Source organism: Tursiops truncatus, chromosome 2, assembly GCF_011762595.2.
Source record: "Tursiops truncatus isolate mTurTru1 chromosome 2, mTurTru1.mat.Y, whole genome shotgun sequence".
NCBI lineage: Eukaryota > Metazoa > Chordata > Mammalia > Artiodactyla > Delphinidae > Tursiops > Tursiops truncatus.
The window spans coordinates 63,997,853-64,022,484 of record NC_047035.1 but is presented as its reverse complement, the minus strand read 5'-3'; the positions used below and the strand labels follow the sequence as shown (position 1 = coordinate 64,022,484).

The 24,632-nt window shown below is 50.8% G+C and overlaps 1 protein-coding gene, 4 long non-coding RNA genes and 4 other non-coding genes across 11 annotated transcripts in view; 4 read left to right on the top strand and 5 right to left on the bottom strand.

Annotated features, from left to right (window-relative positions):
* Positions 1-2,322, bottom strand: part of EAPP (E2F associated phosphoprotein) — a 38,035-nt gene extending 35,713 nt beyond the window's left edge. Inside the window, exons 1-2 of one of the 3 annotated variants that reach the window (XM_073800561.1) lie at positions 2,126-2,275; positions 864-1,003 (exon numbers count right to left, since the gene is read on the bottom strand). In XM_073800561.1, the coding sequence (XP_073656662.1) occupies positions 864-916 (53 nt within the window). In that variant the 5' untranslated portion in view covers positions 917-1,003; positions 2,126-2,275. Of the gene's footprint in view, positions 1-863; positions 1,004-2,125 lie in introns of all 3 variants that reach the window. The other 2 variants (XM_073800560.1, XM_019924046.3) reach the window with 2 other exon arrangements.
* A 5,784-nt stretch (positions 2,323-8,106) lies between these two features.
* Positions 8,107-8,270, bottom strand: LOC117311284 (U1 spliceosomal RNA). Its single transcript, XR_004525505.1, has one exon. It is a non-coding gene; the product is annotated as a U1 spliceosomal RNA (small nuclear RNA).
* Positions 8,271-12,530: 4,260 nt separating this feature from the next.
* On the bottom strand, positions 12,531-19,475 carry LOC141277983 (uncharacterized). The gene is made up of 3 exons (XR_012330001.1): positions 17,558-19,475; positions 15,924-17,183; positions 12,531-14,985 (listed from the first exon to the last, which is right to left on the bottom strand). It is a non-coding gene; the product is annotated as an uncharacterized lncRNA (long non-coding RNA).
* Positions 14,508-14,671, top strand: LOC117311273 (U1 spliceosomal RNA). The gene has a single exon (XR_004525497.1). It is a non-coding gene; the product is annotated as a U1 spliceosomal RNA (small nuclear RNA).
* Positions 19,476-19,511: 36 nt separating the features above from the next.
* TRNAY-GUA (transfer RNA tyrosine (anticodon GUA)) lies at positions 19,512-19,601 on the bottom strand. Its single transcript is given in 2 exon segments — positions 19,512-19,547; positions 19,565-19,601. It is a non-coding gene; the product is annotated as a tRNA-Tyr (tRNA).
* LOC117311202 (uncharacterized) lies at positions 19,517-20,792 on the top strand. Its single transcript, XR_004525449.2, has 2 exons — positions 19,517-19,671; positions 20,500-20,792. It is a non-coding gene; the product is annotated as an uncharacterized lncRNA (long non-coding RNA).
* Positions 20,793-21,218: 426 nt separating this feature from the next.
* LOC141277984 (uncharacterized) lies at positions 21,219-21,838 on the top strand. The gene is made up of 2 exons (XR_012330002.1): positions 21,219-21,575; positions 21,749-21,838. It is a non-coding gene; the product is annotated as an uncharacterized lncRNA (long non-coding RNA).
* Positions 21,839-22,981: 1,143 nt separating this feature from the next.
* On the bottom strand, positions 22,982-24,029 carry LOC141277982 (uncharacterized). The gene is made up of 2 exons (XR_012330000.1): positions 23,840-24,029; positions 22,982-23,455 (listed from the first exon to the last, which is right to left on the bottom strand). It is a non-coding gene; the product is annotated as an uncharacterized lncRNA (long non-coding RNA).
* TRNAY-GUA (transfer RNA tyrosine (anticodon GUA)) lies at positions 23,910-23,999 on the top strand. Its single transcript is given in 2 exon segments — positions 23,910-23,946; positions 23,964-23,999. It is a non-coding gene; the product is annotated as a tRNA-Tyr (tRNA).
* Positions 24,030-24,632: the final 603 nt, after the last annotated feature.

Genomic DNA, 24,632 nt, shown 5'->3' with positions numbered 1-24,632 from the left:
TTCTGCTTTATAACAAAGTGAATCAGTTATACATATACATATGTTCCCATATCTCTTCCCTCTTGTGTCTCCCTCCCTCACTTAGGTCCTCTTAACTCTGCCTGTACCACCATGGCCTAAGGATCTCCAGGTCTCAAAACTCTTCTGCTTCTTTCCACCCTTAACCCTGCTGCCAGAATGTTATTCCTAAAGAACTCTCATCACATCACTACCCAAATCCAAAAGAAAATCATCCATGACCAAAACTCTAAGTACAGCATTCAAAAGAACCTTCCACAATCTGGTTTCAACCTATCTTTCCAGCCTTACCTCTCACTATTACCCTTGAACTACCCCAGTACTCTTCAACTGGGGGGCAATTTTGCCCCCCAGGGAACATTTGGCATAGCTAGACATATTTTTGATTATCACAACTGGGAGGTGGGAGGAGGGGTACTGGCATCTACTGGCATATTTACTGCCTGCTGTAAAAGAGGTGGATTCTCCAAGCTCAAGTGGTCCTCAGCCATGGTACCAACCCAGTGAATGTGTAGCACCCATCTGGGCCTCTCCATGTAACCCCTACAGGAGTTGGGAAGTAAGAGCAACCAACACAAACATGATGCTCATGCTGTATGCTCTGCTGTCAGGTGTCTCCAACTCAGAAGACTCATGTGTTCTGCCAGCTTCCATGAAACAGTACTACGCTATAAAAGATTCACTTCTAGGTATGGTAAAATCAAATCCTGAGAGACACCTCTTAAACACCTCTCTAACACAATCTCCCTTTTTAAAATGAGCATTCGATTCAGAGCCTTGAGCAGGCAATACTGCCTAATAACACTGTTTTGTTTTCAAAGTATTTATTTTTACCGTTACCTTACCAGTGGCAACTGTCACAGGAATATAAAGCCTCTTTAAAGACATTTAAGTACATGGGAATTCCCTGGTGGTCCAGTAGTTAGGACTCCGTGCTTCCACTGCTGGGGGCCCAGGTTCAATCCCTGGACGGGGAACTAAGATCCTGCAAACCGTGAGGCCAAAAAAAAGACATTTAACTACAAAAATGTAAATTAACTTAAAGAAAAAGATTAAATAAATAATAAGAGGGGTGAATATGGGGATGGTAATGGCAGAATAGCTCAAGTTCAGGAAACACTGAATCCAATCAAACTGAATTACTAATTGAGTTTCACAAACTGGACCCATTAATTGAAATTCTTCATAAGGGAATCTTGGAATCCATCCTCACTCCCCACAACAGAAATCTTCAGAGCAGTGTGATCTCCCATGCCTATAATCCCTCCTCAGGATAATATAAGGAAACATTGTGACTGAAAGAAGGACAGTTCCACTGAAAGCTTAGTTGTACAGAATGTTTTAAAGTTTATGAACAGGATCTGCTGACAGCTTAAAAAATGGCTAAATTTTCCTGGAAATCTCTTGTCAACATAACTGCAATTTTCCTCCAGATAGGATTAATCCCTCCCTTCTGGAAATTCCCATAGAACTTCATCTGTGACTATCCCAGGTCATCTTCTTCTACAGTGGTCTTCTGAGATACACGTTTACTTCCGAGACATATACATCTTCCGAGATATATTTATCTTATGTCCCCTACTTTACCGTTAAACCTGTCAAAGACAAAAATCTTATGACTGACCTTTGAGGCCCACAGCAAGCATACAATAGGTGCTCAAAAAAAAAAGTTAAATACCCCCTTATTTCTGTTTATTGCAGTTTAGTCTCATGATGGTCACTTCACAGTAACTCCCATGTGCCTCACAACATACTCGTGATATACTTATTATACCTCCATTTTATAGATGAGAAACCGACGATAAAGGACTTGCCTTCGGTCACAGTGCTAGTAGCTGCAGAAGCAGGATTCGATTTCACGGCTTTTGAATCTTACGCCTAATTCCAGAATGTGCCCCTTACCCGCGCCAGTGTCGGTCCCGCCTCCCCCGTGGCTACGCGACTTCACCAGACCCCCCTCGGCCTCCCACAGGCGACAGCGAGGCGCGACAGGGGCCCGAACCGCTGGACAGAGAACCGCACGGGTCCGGCAAGCGCAGCGAGAGGGGGAGGCCTCGGCCTAGCCTCGGCCCGAAGCCTCGGGGACCGGGGCGGGGTAGGGGCCTACCTGCTCAAAGCCGGCTCCTCGTCACTAGGCTCTTCAACTGCGTAGGGGTCATAGTCATCTTGGAGGCGGTTCATGGCGGCCTGCCCCCTCCGATACCGTCCACAGGAGTCAGCAGACTACCTGCTTTCTCCGCAAGTCCCTTTCCTAAAGCGCTCCAGCACCACTTCCGCCCGCACGTCCGCGCCCTCACTGCGCGCCTGCGCAGATCTTCCAAGCGAGGGGCTGGAGGAGGAAGCGGGGGCGGGGCCGCGAGAAGGGGAGGGGAGGGGAGGGGAGGGGGAGGGGCGGGAGGGGAGGGGCGGGGCGGAGGGGGAGGGGCGGGGCGGAGGGGGAGGGGAGGGGAGGAGGGGGAGGGGAGGGGAGGAGGGGGAGGAGCGGAGGAGGGGGAGGTGGCGGGGAGATCAGTAAGTTTTATATATATATGTATGCGCTTATATATATGTATGCATATATATATATATATATATATATAGTTTTGGCCATGCCCTTTGGCTAGTGGACTCTTAGTTCCCTGACCAGGGATTGAACCCAGGCCCATAGCAGTGAAAGCGCGGAGTCCTAACCACTGCACCGCCAGGGAGCTCCCTTCCCTGGTTTTCAACTATTGTTCCACCCAACTCTTTTTCGAGGTACAATACTCTCCCATGAGTCACAGTGATGTGAAGGAGACACCTGTTGGGGAACCCATTTTTCCTTTTCTGAGAATTGTGGCCCTCCTCAAGGATGTGCCCTTATATCCATATTCATTCTGATCCACAAAAATTGAGTCATTACTTATTTACTCCCATAAACTTAAAATTAGGAATTAGAGATTCTGGGACTTCCCTCCCTAGTGGTGCAGAGGTTAAGAATCCGCCTGCCAATGCAGGGGACACGGGTTCGAGCCCTGGTCCGAGAGGATCCCACATGCCGCGGAGAACTAAGCCTGTGGCCCACAACTACTGATTGAGCCTACATGTCACAACTACTGAAGCCCGCGCCTAGAGCCCGTGCTCAGCAAAAAGATAAGCCACCGCAATGAGAAGCCCGCGCCCTGCAGTGAAGAGTAGCCCCCGCTCGCCGCAACTAGAGAAAACCCGCGCAGCAACAAAGACCCAATGCAGCCAAAAATATAAACAAATAAATAAATGAATTTATTTTTTTAAAAAAAATAGAGATTCTAAGGAGTTGGCTGTAATCCTACAACTGGTAACAGAACAAGTAAACTCAGGGGCTGAGCCTGCCATTTTTGGTGGCTGCTTGGGGGTTACATATGCTAATGACGAGCAAGCAAAGAAAAGCACGAGTATGTAGCAAACTGAAACAGAGAGGCTTTCCCTGAGCCCCTTGTCAAAAACTGTAAGCCCTCAACCCCACCCTCTTCTCTCCATCCCATCTTCTCTAACCCTAAATCCACTTTTCCCCCTTCAACTTCATGTTACTTATTTGTTTGCTTACTTCTGTCTCCCTCTTCCATTTCTCTATTGCTGCACAAAAACATCACCCCAAAACTTAAGAGCTTTAGAACAAAAACACTCATCTATTTTTATCCAAATCTGCAGTTTTGAAAGGCATTACCCTGATCCCCAATGTCTAGGGACTCAGTTTGGGACTAAAACCTGAGCGTGTCTCTTTTCCATGCATCATTCTCCACAAAGCCTTGGGCTTCTGTTGAAGGAGATGATTGGTGGGCTGTGACCACTGGTTGATCTTTGAGCTGGACTCAGGCAATCAAGTTTCCTCACCTGCTCCCCTATCCTTGCAATGTACACTTTGCCTCCTGTTCCCCTCCTGTTCCTCCCCTGTTCAGACAGTGGGAGCTGTCCGAATGATGAAGCCTTGAGTGAGTAGGGTGTTGTTGAGACAGTATACCTGACAACCCAGTTAAGTCTTCTGTATAAACTTTTAAGAATTGGCTGGGGGACTTCCCTGGTGGCACAGTGCATAAGACTCTGTGCTCCCAATGCAGGGGGCCCAGGTTCGATCCGTGGTCAGGGAACTAGATCCCACATGCATGCCGCAACTAAGGAGCCAGCGAGCCGCAACTAAGGAGCCCACCTACTGCAACTAAGACCCAGCGCAACCAAAATAAATTTTTTTTAAAAAAAGAGACCTTTAAAAAAAAAAAAAGAATTGGCTGGCAGGGATAGAGATCTTCTACTCTTTCAGCGCCCAAAACAATCCTAGTAAGCTCCCTTGCCTCTTAAACCTGCCTGCCTCTTTCTTTACTCTCTCCATAGTGAGGGAGGGGAGTCAGTTTGTAAACCAGCAGCTTCCTCACAACATGGCAGCCCCAGAGTTGTCAGCTTTCTCACTCACAGCTCAAGTCTCCCACACAGGGTTCTCAGAGGCCCAGAAGGAAGCTGCAAGCCTTCTGCTGACCTAACCTCAGAATCCCCCGAACATTACTTTGGCCTCATGCTGTTGGTCAGCCTAGTCACTAAGTCCAGATTCCAGGAGAGGGGTAGATACACCTCTCAATGGGCAGAATAGCTGGGATATAAAAGGTCTCAGTTTACAGTCTTAAAAATTGTGTTTGGAATTCCCTGGTGGTCGGGTTGTCAGGACTCCGCGCTTCCACTGCAGGGGGCCCAGGTTCAATCTCTGGTCGGGGAGCTAAGATCCTGCAAGATGCCTGGCACAGCACAAAAAAAATTAAAAAAAGTGTGTTTGTCTCACCGTCTAAAAACAAAATGAGAGTTCAATGGATTAAATGGACTATTTCAGAACTCGTGAATTGACTATTAAACATAATCAACTGTTTTTAACAAATTTTAAGTGTTTTAAATGTTTGAAGTGTTTTAAAATACTTTGTGGGGGAGTTCCCTGGTGGCCTAGTGGAGTCAGGCTTTCACTGCCTGACCCAGGGTTCAGTCCCTGGTCGGGGAACTGAGATACCATAAGCCACGCGGCACGGCCAAAATAAAACAAAAAACTTTTGTTTGCCGGTATTATATACTTAACTCCAGCACTGCACAATTTACAAAGTGGAAGAAGTTTGTAGCAATATTTTGCCCTGTTTAATTCAGTGTTAAAATCTTGACTTTTTTTTCCTTTAGTTTTCACCAGGTTTAGTTGTTGACTGTTTTGAAGCAGTTCATGTGTTGAAGTAGTTGATGAGACGCTAACGCAAGAGGACGCCACGAACAAAACGATCGCTTTTAAGTTGATTGGGGAAATCTTACTACGTAAATGCTTAATGGGGGTGGGGAGGAGGGAAAGGTCCTCATAATAACCATACCTAGTGGGGATGAGTTCGGTCGGCTGCGAAACCAAAACCAAGAAGGTGAGACCAGACCCGAGCCCCGACTCACACCCTCAAATGCCTGGCACCAGGCGCCCCGAACTCCAGCCGTCCCCATCACCCCTCCGGGTCCCGATTCTTCGCCGTGCACCCACGCCACCTGGACCACCAACGGCGACGTGTCTCCGCTGGGAATTAGAAGGTCCCACATCCACCACAGAGGACGTGGCGTACATCTAGAGAAACCTGGAGGTCAAGGAAACCTGTCCTAGGCTCTTCGAGGCCACACAAGCCGAAGAGAAAGTAACAAACTAGAAACCCGCCTGAGGGCTAACTACCCCCAAACATAGTAATTTCTCAATGGAAATGACAAGGTTCACTCGACCTGTCTGCCTATTTCTCTACCATAAAAGACAATTATTGACCTACCTCACAGGGGTGTTGTGAGGATTAATAAATGTTGGTACAGTGCTTTGGAAATGTGAAGATGCTGTGTAAATGCTAAAAAAATAGCAAAAAGCTACACAAGTTTTCACACATCCGTCAGCTAATGTGTTTCTACCGAGGTGGCCTTTTTCTGGGAAAGAAGTACAGTGGAAAGTACATCCCTTGGCCCTTTGGTTTACTGACGGGGTGGGCGTAGACAGGAAGCAGCAATTGTGGGCTGCACATGAGTGTGGGGAGGTGAGGGGTGCTTACTAAACACATGTATTAATGAGTTGATGACTGTCCGAGGGTCTTCTCACTAACAAAACGTACAGAGAAGGGAAAGAATGTATGTTACTCCGTCGAGGTCATACGGGAGAGATTTACTTTGTAGGTCCAGAACAATTGAAAGGTTTATTCCATAGCTCACTGCTAGTCCCTGATAAAAGTAGCCAGCGCTGGTGAGTTGTGGCATTCATAAAACTTCTTAACCGTCTCCTGCCTGAGGGCCGCAAAGGTGCGACGGGAAGACGCCTAGTGGCAGAGACAAGGCAGCAAGGGGCAGTCTGGGGTTTCCCTCGGATGGTGCTTTATGCTCTGCAACCCCGGCTGTGGGAATGGCCTGGGGAGACAACGTTGGTTGCAACGCTGGTTGCGGTGGGAAGCAAGGGACTGAGGGATTCGGAGTTTATGCGGTGAGAGTGGAGGATGGCAGGAGAGGAAATTTGTGAGAAAAAAGAAAGTGTGTCAAGCCTACCTGTATGTCAGTGAGGCACCAACCGGGTGACAAAAGTGTATACAATATTATTAATGTTCCGTAGTAAAACTATGTTAAGTTGAGGTCAAAATGATGTTTCTCTTCCGCTGGGGAGGCGGGGGGGAGGGGGGGTTCAAAAGGAAAACTGCTGAGAAGCGCATAGCTTCAATTCAATACTGTAAAAATAAGAAGTGAGGGTCTTCCCTGCTGGCGCAGCGGTTAGGAATCCGCCAGCCAATGCAGGGGACACGGGTTCGAGGCCTGGACCGGGAAGCTCGCACCTGCTGCGGAGCAACTAAGCCCGAGCGCCACAACTACGGAGCCCGCGCGCCTAGAGCCGGTGCTGCCCAACAAGAGAAGCCACCGCAGAGAGAAGCCCCCGCTCGCCGCAACTAGAGAAAGCCCGGGTGCAGCAACGAAGACCCGACGCAGCCAAAAATAAATGAATTTATAAAATATAAAATAATAAGTGAAATTCTGTGTTTCGCTGCTGCTGGATAGAAGAGTATCAGTGTCAGTTTCAGCTCACCAACCCTCGGCTAGCACATATCCGGTGACATTATAGAAAGAGCGGAGCCTGGGTTCGAGCCCTGGTCGGGGAAGATCCCACGTGCCACGGAGCAACTAAGCCCGTGCGCCGTAACGACTGAGCCTGCGCTCTGGAGCCCATGGGCCTAGAGCCCATGCTCCGCAACACGAGAAACCACTGCAATGAGGAGCCCCCGCTCCTCACAACTAGAGAAGGCTTGCGCGCAACAACGAAGACCCAACGCAGCGAAAAAAGAATAACAAATATCTATAAACTCAGTTTTATAGATTAGATACGTACAGGAAATTGGTGGTTGCCAAAGGTGGAGACGGTGGGAGGTTGCTAAAATTTGGGGTAGGGCATGTGAAAAGGTGCAAATCTCACTCATAAGTCATGAGGACATACTACACAGCATGATAACTAAGATTAAAAAATAAAAAAATAAACCTACAAAACACAGAGGGGAGCACAAACGCAATCCCGCACTGCCATAAATCATGCAGTTCCGTTTCTCACACTTAGGGAAATCACAACGGTCAACATCCGCAGAACGACGAATAAGCTTCGTTCTGGGTGTGACCACTCGTACCTCGAGTCAAAGCGAAAACTTGCCGAGAAAGTCTGGGTTCATGTTTTTAAGCCTGAGATCAGTAACCTTTACACGTTATGTGTGTATGCGTATATATATTTGTATGTGTGGGTCTTTGACCATGCCCGTCGGCTAGCGCAACTCTAGTTTTCCGACCGGAAGCTGAAAACAAGCCTAGGGCAGTTAGCCACTGGGTCCTCAGGGACTACCATACGCAGGGTCAGACTGCTTCTGAGAAACCACAATAAACACGAAAAGCATGAACGACAAAAAAGCGTTAGGTGGTTGCAGTTAACAGCCAAGAAGCAGAATGTCAAGCTCTACTTTAGTACGCGGTTCAGCACACTGGAGCTTCCCCGCAACCTCAGGACGAATAATTTCAGTGCAGCGGAACAACCATCTCACAAAACTCGTTGACAAAGATTAGATAACTCTACTATTCAACAAACACAAACATCAGGGGAAAGCGCGAACGCAGTCCCCCACTACCACAAATTATGCAGTCGAGTTTCCCACATTTGGGGAAATCGCAGGGGTCAGCACATCCGGAGTGCAATGGATAAGCCTCGCCCTGGGAAAACCACCTTCGTGATCATGGTATCTCCCCTGCCAGGTAAGTATGAGTTGCTATGCGCTCCTCGTCCCACACCCTCGCGATCGCCCACCTCTTCACGCACGCTCACTTCCCTCACGCCCTCTCCGCGCCCTCCGCCCCTGCATGCCCCTCGCTCCGGGCTCGCCCACCCCGGGAACAACCTCGCGAGTCCTCGGCTGTCCACACGCAGGACGCGGAAGCCCAGCCGGAGTGGGACCAGCAGCCTCTGCGCGCCTCGCTATCTGCATACGCCACGCCCCTCTCCGGAAGTCCCGCGCCTCTCAGCTTTCCCCAAGCCCGCTGAGGACAGCGGGGAGAACGCGGAAGGGATCTGCTCAGAGCCTTCGACTTAAAATGAACATTAGGTTCTTGTTTCAAGTTACATTGAGGGGTTTCACCTTTCGCACCGTCTATGTCTAACCTTTTCCGCATTGGGAAATCGCTATGTTTGGGGGCACTTAGCCCTCAGGCGGCTTTCTAGTCTGTTACTTTCTCTTTGGCTTGTGTGGCCTCGAGGAGCTTAGGGCAGGTTTCCTTGACCTCCAGGTTTCTCTAGCTAGGACCCAGGCGGAGTGGGACCAGCAGCCTCTGTGCGCCTCCTCATCTACACACGCCACGCCCCTGCCGGGACCTTTTCGGCGTCCCGTTCTTTCCCGCGGGAGATACGGACCTACTAATTCCCGGCCGAGATGCGCCGGTGTCTCCGGAGGGAGGGCGTGGGCGAGCGGCGACGAGTCGGGACCTGGAGGCGGGACCCGGGAAGACAGGAGCTCGCGGCGCCTGGCGCCCTGCAGTTCAGGAGCAGGTCGGAGCTCGGCTGTGGTCTCACCTTCCTTTCAGTGAAAATGACACGGAACACAATGTCAATCAAATGTTAAATAGTAAGATCAGAGTTTCGTCATCAGTTTAACATGAAATTGTTTGAGTCCTCATCCATGATCTTTCGTTCAGATTATGCAGTAATCGAATCCTGCAACAGCAAAGAAAAACGAACAGAGACTATCAGGGCAAAGCGTTCCTGCAAGGGGTAGATGTGTGGGCCGGGAACGGGTGTTGAATGGTTTCCGAAAATCGAATGCACGGACGGAATTGTCCCGTTTTCGTCCTGAGGGACTAGGCTGCCTCTTTCAGCCGCCCGGATTTGTCTTTTCCTCTTCCATACGTGAAGATTCTTTCTCGAGATCAAGTGGATCCTCCCCAGACGTGAACAAAACGATTCAAGTATTGTGTGTCGACTTCCAGTGGACCTTGTGCTGCATTATACTACTGTGGTCGGTGCTACGGAGCAAAGCGAGGCTAGACACAGGACTGGAGACTATAGGGTCAGGGAAGGTTTCCTGAGGTCCTAACTGCGAAAAGATCAGAGCAAACGTATTGTAGCACCCTTTTTTCTTTTTCTTTTTTTCTTTTTTGGCTGCGCCGTGGGGCATGAGGGATCTTAAGTTCCCCAACCAGGGATGGAACCCACGCCCAGCTGCAGTGGAAGCGCGGAGGCTTAACCACACCACTGGACCGCCAGGGAAGTCCCAAGCACCCATTTTTGATTACTGGCTGTCTCAGGAAGTTTCCTTTCTTAGTGTGTGTTTCCTAAAAATAGAGCATTTTCTTATCTAAACCCAGGATAATTATAAAAATCAAGAAATTAGCATGGATGCAATATTATTATTTACTCTATAAACATTATTCCATTTCTATCAATTGTCTCAGGAATGTCCTTTATAGCAAAGGAAAATTCAAAATCACATGTTGCATTCTGTATCCTGTCCCTTTAACCAATTTTAATCTGAAATAATCCCCAGGCCCATCGTTTTATTTCATTATGCAGGCATTTTTGAAAATTACAGGCCAGTTATTTTGTGGAATAGCCTTGGTTTTTAAGTTGTCCTGTATTTCCTCATTTCCTCGTAATTACATTCAAGTGTGCTTTTTTTTTTTTTTTTTTTTTTTTTTGGGGTACGCGGGCCTCTCACTGTTGTGGCCTCTCCCGCTGCGGAGCACAGGCTCCGGACGCGCAGGCTCCGGACGCGCAGGCCCAGCAGCCATGGCTCACGGACCCAGCCGCTCCGGGGCATGTGGGATCCTCCCGGACCGGGGCATGAACCTGTGTCCCCTGCATCGGCAGGCGGACTCTCAACCACTGCGCCACCAGGGAAGCCCCTCGAGTGTGCATTTTTGACACGTAGACGACATAAATGGTACTGTATCTGTTTACATGTTGACTTATGTCCCTCCCCCCCCCCCCCAAAAAATGCTGAAATCCTAACCCCTGGTACCTATGAATGGGACCTTATTTGGAAATAGAATCTTTGCACATACAATCAAGTTAAGGTGAGGTCAGTAGAGTGGGCCCTAATCCAATATGAATATTGTCCTTATAAGAGGAAAATGCCATGTAAGGACAGAGACACGTAGGGATAACGCCATGTGATGACAAAGCACAGATTGGACTGATGTAGCTGCAAGTTAAGGATCGACTGTCACCACTAGAAGCGAGGAAGAAGCAAGGAAAGATTCTACCCAGACTCTCAGAGGGAGCATGGCCCTGCTGACTCCTTGAGTTTGGACTTGTAGCTTCCAGAACTGTGAGAGAATAAATTTCTGTTGTTTTAAACCACCCAGATTGTGGTACTTTATTATGACAGCCCTATCAAATTAATCCAGTGTCCTCCTCTGGGCATCACACTGCAGGCACGTGAAGTCAGTTTGTTCAGTTATTGGTGGTGTTAACATTGATTACTTGGTTAAGGTGGTGTATCAGTTATCCAGTGCCGTGTAACAAACTACCCTAAAACTTAATGATTTAAAATAGTGACCACGTGATTTGCTCACCATTCTTTGTGTCAGCAACCGCAGCTGGGCTGAGCCGGGCAGTTCTGCGGCTCTGATGTAGGACCACTCGTGCAGCTGCAGTCAGCTTGTGGGACACTGGGGCGGGTCAGTCTGAGGGCCCTCAGTTGACATGATTCATCTTCACTCCCGTAATTTCATCCTCCAGTAGGCTAAGTCAGGCTTCTTCTCATGGTGGTCTCAGGACAGCAAGTGAGAGCGACTCCCAACGAGCAACTGTTTTTCAGTCTTCTGCTTCCATCGCATTTACTAATGTTCCATTAGCCAAAGCAAGTCACGTAGCCAAGCCCAGAGTCAACATGGGAGGGTGCTGCAGAAGAACATGGTACCGGGGCCAGTATTGTAACCCTCTGCCACTGGGGGTGCTCACCAGGTCTGCCCCTTGTAATTATTAAGTAATTTGTGTGGAGATAATTGAGGATATGTAAATATCCGTTACAAAACCTTAACGCAATAGTTTTTAGTATCCACTGTTGACTTGCATTATGGTTGCCAAATGTTGATTTTCTAATTCTGTCATTCATTCTACATTTCTTAGTTGGCATTCTGTTGTAAGGAAGAATTTTCCTTCCTTCCCTATGTAATCAACATGAACTCGTGGTTGTGTTTAGTTGTTTATAATCCATGACTGTTTCCGTTTATTTTGATGTTCGGTTGTTCTCATACTGGGCCTATGAAAGACCCTTCAGGTTGGCTACTGTGTCCTTCTGACACGTCCATATAATTTTTGGAGCATTTTCTGGCACAAGATAGTCCAGGCTCATCTTGTACCTTCCCTGACTCCTGAAAATCATCTGTTTCTCCAAAGAGCCCTGGTTCTTTTTAGTGGAGAATGACATTTAGAAAGCAAGATCAGGACAGTGGGTTTCCCTACACATGTCTATATCTATTAAAAACAATGGGCCCGGGAGTAAAGACGCATACATAGACACTGGACTCGAGGACACGGGGAGGGGGAGGGTAAGCTGGGACGAAGTGAGAGAGTGGCATGGACATATATACACAACCAAATGTAAAATAAATAGCTAGTGGGAAGCAGCCGCATAGCACAGGGAGATCAGCTCGGTGCTTTGTGTCCACCTAGAGGGGTGGGATAGGGAGGGTGGGAGGGAGACGCAAGAGGGAGGAGATATGGGGATATATGTATATGTATAGCTGATTCACTTCGTTATACAGCAGAAACTAACACACCACTGTAAAGCAACTATACTCCAATAAAGATGTTTAAAAAAAAGAGGGGGGGGGGGTTGCCCAGGTACTTCCCTCGTGGCACAGTGGTCAAGAATCCGCCTGCCAATGCAGGGGACACGGGCTCGAGTCCTGGTCCGGGAAGATCCCACATGCCTCGCAGCGACTAAGCTCTTGCGCCACACCTACTGAGCCTGCGCTCTAGAGCCCGCGAGCCACAACTAACTGAGCCCGCGAGCCGCAACTACTGGGCCCGCGTGCCACAACTACTAAAGCCTGCGTGCCACAACTACTGAAACCCGCGCGCTTAGAGCCAGTGCTCCACAACAAGAGAAGGCACCGCGATGAGAAGCCCGCTCACCTCAATGAAGAGTAGCCCCCGCTCTCGCCACAGCTAGAGAAAGCCGGCGCGCAGCAACGAAGACCCAATGCAGCCAAAACTAAATTGATTAATTTTAAAAAAATAATAATGGGCCTATACTGATATCTTCAATTCCAATTTTCAACTTAACACCACATGGTTCCTCCTCGCCCTCCGCCATTCTGTATTTGTATCTCCTCTCTTCAACAGTGAGAACCTTGACTCCCAGCCTCCATTTACTCATTAGCTCAATCCTACAATACAACAGCATTGGTACAAGACTGTTACAACCACATAGCTATGAAATACCAACCTACTAGTATTTGCAGTTCTTGTCTTTAGAGTTGAAAACGGTTATGGTCAATGTACTGTGTTCAAAAGTCATTTCGGTTGGTTATTTCTACTCCAGTGTGGTTACACTAGTCATCTGAGATACAGTTAGGTTAATTTGTACTTACCTCCAATTTTAGGGTCTTTTCCCCCTGTATTTTTTTAAAAATGTCATTTATCTTTGGCTGCGCTGGGTCTTTGTCCCTGCGCGTGGGCTTTCTCCCGTTGCGGCAAGCGGGGGCTACTGTTCGTTGTGGTGCGCGGGCTTCTCATTGCGGTGGCTTCTCTTGTTGCGGAGCCCTGGCTCTGAGCGGGCGGGCTTCAGTAGTTGTGGCTCGCGGCCTCTAGAGCGCAGGCTCAGAAGTTGCGGCGCACGGGCGTAGTTGCTCCGCGCGGCCTGTGGGATCTTCCCGGACCTAGGGCTCGAACCCGTGTCCCCTGCATTGGCAGGAGGATTCTTAACCATCGCGCCACCAGGGAAGTCCTCCCCCTGTATTTTTTTTTTTAAGCAGCAGTTTTTCTTTCTTTCCTTCTTCCTTCCTTCCTTGATTTTGGCTGTGCCGGATCTTAGTTGCGGCACGTGGGATCTTTAGTTGTGGCCTGTGGGATCTTTAGTTGCGGCATGTGAACCCTTAGTTGCGGCACGCATGCAGGGTCTAGTTCCGTGACCAGGAACCGAACCCCGGCCCCCTGCATTGGAAGTGCGGAGTCTTTCCCATTGGACCACGAGGGAAGTCCCTCCCCCTGTGTTTTAAAAACATATCCAAAATGTTAACAGAGGTTCCCAAATAATTACATAGAAAGGTACGCTCAGAAAACTGTCACTCTCTCCTTGCACTCACCCATATAGGCAATTTCATCAGTTCCGGTTTAACACTCCTGGGTTTCTTTTTGACAGACGGTGTATAATTTTCTTTTTTTTCACATTTTTCATAGACAAAGGGTAGCATACTACATATATGCGTGCACTTTATTTTTTTCACTTAACATCGTCAATGCGTCCTATCTAGAGAAACCTGGAGGTCTAGGAAACCTGCCCTAAAGCTCCTCGAGGCCACACAAGCCAAAGAGAAAGTAACAGACTAGAAAGCCGCCTGAGGGCTAAGTGCCCCCAAACATAGCGATTTCCCAATGGGGAAAAGGTTAGACATGGACGGTGCGAAAAGTGAAACCGCTCAATGTAACTTGAAACAAGAACCTAATGTTCATTTTAAGTCGAAGGCTCTGAGCAGATCCCTCCTGCGTTCTCCCCGCTGTCCTCAGCGGGCTTGGGGAAAGCTGAGAGGCGCGGGACTTCCGGAGAGGGGCGTGGCGTATGCAGATAGCGAGGCGCGCAGAGGCTGCTGGTCCCACTCCGGCTGGGCTTCCGCGTCCTGCGTGTGGGCAGCCGAGGACTCGCGAGGTTGTTCCCGGGGTGGGCGAGCCCGGAGCGAGGGGCATGCAGGGGCGGAGGGCGCGGAGAGGGCGTGAGGGAAGTGAGCGTGCGTGAAGAGGTGGGCGATCGCGAGGGTGTGGGACGAGGAGAGCATAGCAACTCATACTTACCTGGCAGGGGAGATACCATGATCACGAAGGTGGTTTTCCCAGGGCGAGGCTTATCCATTGCACTCCGGATGTGCTGACCCCTGCGATTTCCCCAAATGTGGGAAACTCGACTGCATAATTTGTGGTAGTGGGGGACTGCGTTCGCGCTTTCCCCTGGTGCTTGACTTGGTAAACAAATAGACGACAATTTCGGTAGTGCTCCTATGGGGTTAATTTTCGGTTGTCGAGTGTCGCTACGTGTTGCCTCTGCTGTGATATTTTTTTCTGTCTGACTGCTGTGGTGTGGAGTTTTCGGTAGTTTGTCATGGGCAGTAAACGCACAACGTGTCTTGCTTCGGTAGTCTGAACCGGTTTTTCTTCGTCGCTTACATCATCACTCGGTTTCCTGTTCCGTGTGGCGCTTACCAGCAACGTCCGCGTTGCCAGGTAGCGGAATACAGAAATCAACGTCTGTGAAGAAAAGGCAGTGCCTGCAAAAACAACCGTTTTCCCCAGTGTGAGTGAAACCGGCGGCTATCGTGCTAGCAAAAATCAGCTGACAACGCACACTATTATGTAGGCCGGTATCGTATGGAGTCCCGAACATAATGTAACTTGACTTATGAAATAGCAGTAGAACCACAGGCACAGGAAACAAAGCTCTGGAGAAAGCCAAGTCAGAAGTACGGGGTTGATTGAATACGGCATGCTATATATAAAATAACGGAAGTTACCTGTGAAGAACATTCAACTTCTATACGGCATCCTGAAATAACGTATAATGAAAAACAACCCGAAGTTCTACTACACCTCGAACTGGCACAGTATTGTGAACACTTAGTTTAATAAGTAAAAGTTTTTAAAAAGAAGTATGGAGGCAACTCCCTGCCTGTCCGTGGTTAGGACCCCGTGTTTCCACTACCACGGCCCTCGGTTCAATCCCTGGTCAGGAAACTGAGATTCCCGAAGCTTACGGGTTTAGCGAAAAAAAACCCTAGATATGTATTTGCATGTTATATATACAACACCTGCATAAACACACACGCGTACACATATATGTAACTTATTGATCTCAGGCTTCAGAACAAAAAACAGAGTGGAAACTGTTCTCCAGCAGGTTCTGAGTGCAGGTAAGATGAAAAATACGGTGTCCTTCGTACAGAAAAATCACGGAACACTCCCTGTTCAGCTTCATCAGCAACGTCTCTGAACCCCATTTGCGTGAGTCCTAGGGTGAGAGCTACTAAGGACAGAACCAAAAACCCAAACGGAGCCCCTGAGCCCTGGGAGAGGGCGCACCAGGCCACGCCCTCAGCCTCCAACCTAGCCTCTTTCAGTACCTTATCACTTTAGGAGAATGGGATCATTTTTACAGATAGCAGAAAAAAATGCAAGTCAAGTGTGTAAGCACCTTATTTTTCTCACATACCTGCCCCTTCTCTTCATGTACGGCTCCTGCTGATTGAAGCTGTAGGGGAGGCAAAACTTTACTTTTTACCCTTTGAGGCTCTCTGGCAGGGCCTGAGTATTAATGGATGTAAAACAGGAGGGGGGCACTTCCCTGAGGGTGCAGGGATTAAGAATCCGCCTGCCAATGCAGGGGACACGGATTCGAGCCCTGGCCGGGGCAGATCCCCACATGCCGCGGAGCAACTACGCCCGTGCGTCGCAACTACTGAGCCTGCGCTCTAGAGCCCACGAGCCACAACAACTGAGCCCGCGCGCCTAGAGCCCGTGCTCTGCAACAAGAGAAGCCACCGCAATGAGAAGCCCGCACACCGCAACGAAGACTAGCCCCCGGTCGCCGCAACTCGAGAAAGCTCGTGCACAGCGATTAATTTAAAAAAACAAAAAAAAATTTTTTAAACAGGAGGAAAACATGCAGATTTTTACATGTATGTAGATGAAAACCCAAATTAAGTGGGTCTCCGAGGAACCCTGGTTCCTTTTTTTTTTTAATAAATTTTACTTTTGTCTGCGTTGGGTTTTCGTTGCGGCGCGCGGGCTTCGCAGGCTTCTCTTATTGCGGAGCACGGCGCGCAGGCTTCAGTAGTTGTGGCGCTACGGGCTTAGTTGCTCCGCGGCATACGGGATCTGCCCGGGCCAGGGCTCGAACCCATGTCCCCTGCATTAGCAGGCGGATTCTTAACCACTGCGCCACCAGGGAAGCCCACCCTGGTTCCTTTTATTGGCCCTGGTTCCTTTTGTTGGAGAATGATACTGAGAGACCAAAATCTGGTGTGTCATTGCTGTTAGGCCCTGTACCTATTTTACTCAGTGGATTATATTCCGTTATTATCATTACCTTGATTTGGCAGTGGGAACCCTTTCCAATTGGCTCTTGTGTGCTTGACATGCCACCGAATCAGTCACTGTACATTCCTTTACTTTTGGGCACAGTTGCATGTTCCAGGCTTGTATTTTCCCCACCTAAGAGCCTCGCCTCCCCTGGGGGCTGATATGCCCCTCCGCCCTCCTGCCCACAATGACTTTCTGTCGCAGTGAGGCTTACTGCGGAGCGATGGAGAAGGACCATCAGGTTTCTCAGGAGAGAGCACATCCGGGGCTCCACAAGGCCCATGGATATCCAGCCTCGGCTCCCCTCCTTCGCCCACCTACCCCGATTCCTTTGGCAGAGGCGGCTGCTTCCTGAAAGAGGTCAAGGTTCTGTGGACTTCCTGGAGAGGCACTGGAGTCCAGAGGGAGGGGCAGAGGGCACAGGTGTCCAGGTTGGACTCCTTACAAACGTTTCTGATCCCACCTGGTGTGTGCCCACCGCCCAAGACCGCTAACCCACCCAGCAAAAGTCCCACAGAGGCACGGCAAGCCACACCAAAGTGGCCTTCCCTCAGCTGGGTGTGTCGCCGCTCTCTGACCGGGCAGCAGGCACCTCTGCCCCTCGGAGGGTGAGGGGCAGTGCCTCAGAGGTCCCCTGCTACTATTCTCTGTGACACCCAGACAAGAAGAGTTGGCCGTGCTGAGACTCACACTCCCCTGTGCCGGTCACCCAAACCCACGCACCCCGCCCACTCCCCCAAAGCCAGGTTCCCAAGGGTTCCACACCTCCACATCCCGTCGGGGGTATATCCAACGAAGGCCTGAGGTTCTCTCTTTGGTCCTCATCCGCTGGTCTCTGCAGATGGTGACATTTGAGGCTGAGGTCTTTCTGTAGCTCCAGAGCAATAGACTCTTCCTGAAGGTCACCTGTCAGACTGCAGTGGCACGGCCTCCCAGGCCCACGGAGACTCCACAGACTCCAGGTCAGCCCCTCTTAGTTAGCAGTGGGACCGTGAGGAGGGCTGAGGCCGCAGCGGGGGCGCAACCGTAGGAGCTTGCCAGGAGAGGAAGACGGGGGGGGGGGGGGGGAATGCAGTCTCCGGTTTGAGAGACAGAACCAGCAGAACCGAAAAAGGGCTTGTGGGCTCAGGGGTCAGGGGAGGGCAGCGCTGGGCCCCTGAGGTTTCAGAGAGCCTCGCTCCCATCGGGGTTCTGCTGTGACTCCTCTCGGTGAGTCTACGGCGTTTCCTTTCCACAGGAAGGGAGGGGCAAGGACCACCCGCGGCGTTCTTCTCGGCACCCACACATCCCACCCCAACCAGGCTCTGTCCGCAAGGTGAAGCTGCTCCTTCTTGCTGAAAGCCCGGCCCATTTCCTCCTGGGTGCTCTCTGCTTGGGCCTCAGCGGCTTCCTCTTGGCCCCGCCAATTCAGCCTTAAGGACCCAATAAAGGTAGCCAGCTGGTCAGAAGCCACAGGCCAGTGGTTTGTGCAAGGAGGTGAGGTTGAGAGCCCCTCCATGATGGCAGCTCCCCACCTGCCCACCACCCCACCCTCCACCCTTCTGCTCCCTGCCATCAGCCCCCATTGCCCCTGGCTCTCAGGGCTCTCTGAGCTCTGCCTGTGCTTTTGCTGTCAATCTTCCTTTCTCTCTCTTTCTCCCGCCCCACCCCCTTTCTATCTATCTATCTATCTATCTATCTATCTATCTATCTATCTATCTATCATCTAATCTATCTATCTATCCATCTATCTATCTATCTATCTACCTATCATCTATCATCTATCTATATCCATCAGATGTAGCAGAAGAATGGGTGCGGGCGTTTTCCCACCCTTGTACAGAGTGTGAGCGATCTTTGCTCTTTCGGCGGGAACTCAACCCCTCCAGCGGCTACCAGGAATAGGTGCGAAGGCATATGAAAGCTGAGGTTTCCAGGGGGCCACACCACCCTCCTCCCCCTCAGACTGACAGGACACCTGAAAGGTTCTCATAGGCACTGTCAAGGCCCACTGAGAGCCCTGCTGCGTTTTGCTCCTGCCGGTGTCGGCTTCCGCGCAGGTACACAACTGTCAGTGTCTTGGAGGGTGGCAGAATGTGGCTTGGAAGATCTCGGGGTGGCAGTTCTGCCCCACAAATAGATTAAGACGGTTGGGAAGGTTCTCTGTCTCCCTGGGTCTGTACCTGTAGAGACCATGGGAAAGACAGGGAAGGAGAGAGAGAGAGGTTGGGAGATTGAAAGACTGTGACTGGGAGAGACAGAGACAGTGACCTTCCTTTGGGGGGCAGAGCTGGGGACTGAGCCCGGGAGTGAGAGGGGGTTTCCAGGAAGGGTGCCGTAGTTGTCCCTGACCGTGTGATGGCCTGTGTGCTTGTCGGCCTCCAGGGCTTTGGGTGGGCAGCTCCTGCGTGCCCACCTGTTTGGCAGGGATGTGCGCGTGTCGAGCAGAGCGGGGGCGGTGGGTGAATAAAAGTGGAGAGGGCGCGGGCCGCGGTGGGGCCGGCGGGGCTGCGCGCTAAGGCGGGAGCAACCGGGCTGCGGGCGGGCGTGTGGCCTGCGGGCGGGAGGAAGGCGCAGGCGTGTTCCCTGGCCACGGCCCCCACGTGGCTGTGCGGGCGGCCCCCAAAGGCTTTCCCGCCTCTGGCCGGGGAGAGAGGATGCTGCGCGGCCTCAGGGCCTTGGGCGGGGCTTGGTCCCGGGGGGCCGTGCCCTTCACGAGGGCGCAAAAGCGACGGGCACCTCCTTCGAGCCGGAATCGAACCAGCGACCTAAGGATGTCCACACGTGTCGGCTCTACAGTCCTCCGCTCTACCAGCTGAGCTATCGAAGGGTGCGCGCCACCAGGCCCGGGCCCTTAACTCTTTCTGGAAATGCCGGAGCACGGCACTGGGACGCCCGAGGTGAGACAGACCCAGGGCTGTTTGGAGATGAGTTCGAACAGGCGAGGGCAAAAATGGGCTGAAACTTTCTTTTGCTGAAAGCAAGGCGAGACCGGACCCGAGCCCCGACCCACCCCTTCAACTGCGGGGCGCCGCGCGCCGCGAGCTCCCGCCTTCCCGGGTTCCCCCTCCAGGTCTCGATTCGTCGCCGCGCGCCCACGCTCCCCCGCCACGAGACACTCGTTCCGGTGTCCCCCACGGGGAAGAAAGAACAGGGCGCTGGGAGGGTCGCGCTGGGGGCGTGGCGTATGTAGATGAGGAGGGGCGCAGAGGCTGCTGGTCCCACTCCGCCTGGGCCTCCGCGTCCTGCGTGTGGACACGCAGAGGCTGCCTGTTGTTCCCCAGGTGGGCGAAGCCGGGGCGAGGGGCGTGCAGCGGCGCAGGGCGCGGACGCGGCGTGAGCGAAGTGACCGTGCGTGCAGAGTGGAGCAGGCTCTTAGGTACAGGCCGAGGAGGGATTTGGGGGGAATGCCGGTAGCGGAGGTGTTTACACAGGGCCCGGAGTTTTTTAGTTAGCTGTGTGTAATTTTTTGGGATGAAAATTCTTACGTTGTTCTCGGGCTGTTTTGACAGCTGCAGTTTTTCCAAATGTGAGAAAATTGAGTGCGTCGTTCCTGTTAGCCAGGACAAACGTTAAAGCTTTTTTCTGGTTTATGCTGTGTCTTTAAAACAAGTACATGTTTTTATGTATTGGGGCCTTGTACTACTGTGTTTTATCAATGCTGAGTCATTCGTGGCTGGAGGGGGAGAAGCTTTTTAACTATACTAATTTGTTTATCGTTTTTACAGTTTAAAATTGTAGGCCGGACTCGCCATGCCGACTGTCAGCCTAAAGCTGGATCTGCTCTTCCGAGCCCTGGGCCGGACCTACACTGCGGGAGAATTTGGTGAACTATGTTCTTGGGCTGCCAAGAAGTTTATTCAGGTTGTTCCATAACATCTTTACTTTGGTATTAAAGTAATGGAGGTCTGCTAATAATCACCAATATTGTTCGACTTACAAACCATGTCTGTATACTGAGAGTACATAGTGGAATTGACTGGAATAATGTAACTGTAAGAATCACTATCTTTTCAGTTGAGCTCATGTCCAATGTCGGTTATTCTAGAAAACTTAAGTGTCAAGTTCTTGTATAAATTACAGTCTGGGGCCCTCCTCCTGATTTTTTCTTCACTGACGTGTTCTGGGAGGCCTTTTTTTTTTTTTTTTTTTTTTTTTTTTTTGCGGTACGCGGGCCTCTCACTGTTGTGGCCTCTCCCGTTGCGGAGCAACAGGCTCCGGACGCGCAGGCTCAGTGGCCATGGCTCACGGGCCCAGCCGCTCCGCGGCATGTGGGATCTTCCCGGACCAGGGCACGAATCCGCGTCCCCTGCATCGGCAGGCGGACTCTCAACCACTGCGCCACCAGGGAAGCCCAAGACTAGATTCTCATATGCATACCCATTGGTGAGGGGCCGGGGGTAGGGGGGGAGAGGGGTGGAGAAATTAACCATTTAAGAGCAAGACATGTCTGCAACAGATCTGGTTTCCTATATTTTTTTACCCTCAATGCTAATAGTGATCCTGACAGGATTTTAGAACCTATATTACCCATGCTTACTCAATACGTTGATATTGAAGAGGGTGGTTCCTCCAGCTAGTATTGGAAAAGAGCAGAGAGCTATAAGGGAGACTTTTAAAAATAACTCAGGGTCTCTTTTTTTTTTTTTTTTTAACTCAGGGTCTCTTAAGTGACTGTTGTGTGGCCACAAGACTTTTAGCTGATTCAGTCCAATCAGCAACTGCCAGACCAATCCTGTCCTTATTGCCAGACTCTTGAGGAGAATAACATCTCCTGCCAACCCAGCGAATCCTCTTCACAAAGGTAGAAAGAAAAGAAGTCAACATTTTTATTGAAAAGCCACTAAACCAGACTGTAATGTGCATCACAAGAAACCCACCAAAGAGATTGCAAAGACAGTATATAATTCAGCTTGGGCTGCCATAACAAAATACCACAGACTGGGGTGAGGCTTAAATAATGGAAATGTTTCTCAGTTCCAGGAGCTGTAAATCCAAGACCAAGATATTGGCAGCTTTGCTTTCTCCAGAGTCTTCCCCTTGTCTTGCAGCCATCCCTGACGTCTCTAATGAAGGACACCAGTCATATTGAATTACAGCCCCACCTTTATGACCTCATTTAAACTTAATTACCTCCTTAAAGGCCCTGTCTCCAAATACACTCAGATGGGGGCTAGGGCCTCAACATATGAACTTGGGGTGGGGGGACACAATTCATCCCATAAGTATGTTCCCTGTTATATAAGCAGGCAGATACAACTTATTACATAGATGTTCTCAAGAACTTGTCCTCAATAGGAGGACTTGACAACACCATTTGCTACACATAGTTCATCCTAAATTCAACTGGTAATTGTAGTGGCCATCTGTGTGCCTTTATCCAAAGAGAAGTAAAACTCGTATCTCCATGACAAGCAAGTGGTTACGACCTGGAGCCAGCCACCTAAGCTAAACTCCCAGAGGTAGAGGGAGATGTAGCACTACCTTCCTTAATGTTCACATTTCAAAAAGATGGTTTCAAGGCCCTCCAGACATTCTCAGGTTGTAAAACTGGCAAAGGATACATTTAACTGTTAATAACATTTACATATATATCTCAAACGGAGAGAACCAGTATTAGCAAATTTTCTAAGAATGAGGGAGAAATATCTTTCCCTTTTGGTACCAAGGGGAAATTCTTTTTTTCCTTCCCATTTCGTATTCACTCTCACATCACACTTGTTCCAGTGCCGGTGAGGTCAGGGGAGGTCTGAACATAAGGGACTTCGGATGGTGAAACGGCAACATTATCACTCGAGGAAAGGTCCACCTCATAAAATACAACCACAGTCTCCTGTTTCTTCCTGGGCACATGTTAAGCAATCTGGGGACTTTCTCCATTCAGCATTCAAGAACGGTCTTACCAAACAGCCAGAGTGTTGCCTAGTTTCCCAAACGTATCAAAAAAATGCATAAGTCCCTATTTCTGGAAGGGAGTCATAAATACGCGTGCACCGTCCCGTCACCCTATGCTTACATCTACATCAAGTAGGGTGATCCTGTTACAGCGCAAAAAGCCTAGACTGCCTGCTGCTGGTATATTAGACACTCTCGCTACCCTCAAACACCCAGGTCAAGCAGCTGGCAGATAGATCCGACAAAACCGACCACTCCTAAGAGTCCCACCCAACAGATCTTTCGAAGCCTCACAACCAGGACACCTGCGACCTCTTATCAGCGCCGCCGATTCTTGCTCCGCACAAACGACATTCTCGCTTCTTCTACCACACTACTTACGCTCACCTACAACCCTGTCTTAATCATACAACGTAAAGCCACCGAACTATCTCTTTGGTGAAACACTTTTCAAAAAACAAAAACTTACTGCACAACCGCCAAGTTCAACGTAACTCGGCTGAAATAAAAAGCGCGCGGAAAACACAGAAAAAACTATTACAACTATAAGTTACGCTTTGAAATTTTCGATATACCACAAAACGGGAAACACTGTCAATTCAACAACAGCTTTACACGAAAAACAAAAACTTCGGAGTAATACCGGTACCTCCTTTCAGACAAAACTGAAAGTTTTCCTTTCCTCGTCCCACAACCACGAGCTCACCCCACTTTGCACGCACGGTCACTTCGCTCACGCCGCGTCCGCGCCCTGCGCCGCTGCACGCCCCTCGCCCCGGCTTCGCCCACCTGGGGAACAACAGGCAGCCTCTGCGTGTCCACACGCAGGACGCGGAGGCCCAGGCGGAGTGGGACCAGCAGCCTCTGCGCCCCTCCTCATCTACATACGCCACGCCCCCAGCGCGACCCTCCCAGCGCCCTGTTCTTTCTTCCCCGTGGGGGACACCGGAACGAGTGTCTCGTGGCGGGGGAGCGTGGGCGCGCGGCGACGAATCGAGACCTGGAGGGGGAACCCGGGAAGGCGGGAGCTCGCGGCGCGCGGCGCCCCGCAGTTGAAGGGGTGGGTCGGGGCTCGGGTCCGGTCTCGCCTTGCTTTCAGCAAAAGAAAGTTTCAGCCCATTTTTGCCCTCGCCTGTTCGAACTCATCTCCAAACAGCCCTGGGTCTGTCTCACCTCGGGCGTCCCAGTGCCGTGCTCCGGCATTTCCAGAAAGAGTTAAGGGCCCGGGCCTGGTGGCGCGCACCCTTCGATAGCTCAGCTGGTAGAGCGGAGGACTGTAGAGCCGACACGTGTGGACATCCTTAGGTCGCTGGTTCGATTCCGGCTCGAAGGAGGTGCCCGTCGCTTTTGCGCCCTCGTGAAGGGCACGGCCCCCCGGGACCAAGCCCCGCCCAAGGCCCTGAGGCCGCGCAGCATCCTCTCTCCCCGGCCAGAGGCGGGAAAGCCTTTGGGGGCCGCCCGCACAGCCACGTGGGGGCCGTGGCCAGGGAACACGCCTGCGCCTTCCTCCCGCCCGCAGGCCACACGCCCGCCCGCAGCCCGGTTGCTCCCGCCTTAGCGCGCAGCCCCGCCGGCCCCACCGCGGCCCGCGCCCTCTCCACTTTTATTCACCCACCGCCCCCGCTCTGCTCGACACGCGCACATCCCTGCCAAACAGGTGGGCACGCAGGAGCTGCCCACCCAAAGCCCTGGAGGCCGACAAGCACACAGGCCATCACACGGTCAGGGACAACTACGGCACCCTTCCTGGAAACCCCCTCTCACTCCCGGGCTCAGTCCCCAGCTCTGCCCCCCAAAGGAAGGTCACTGTCTCTGTCTCTCCCAGTCACAGTCTTTCAATCTCCCAACCTCTCTCTCTCTCCTTCCCTGTCTTTCCCATGGTCTCTACAGGTACAGACCCAGGGAGACAGAGAACCTTCCCAACCGTCTTAATCTATTTGTGGGGCAGAACTGCCACCCCGAGATC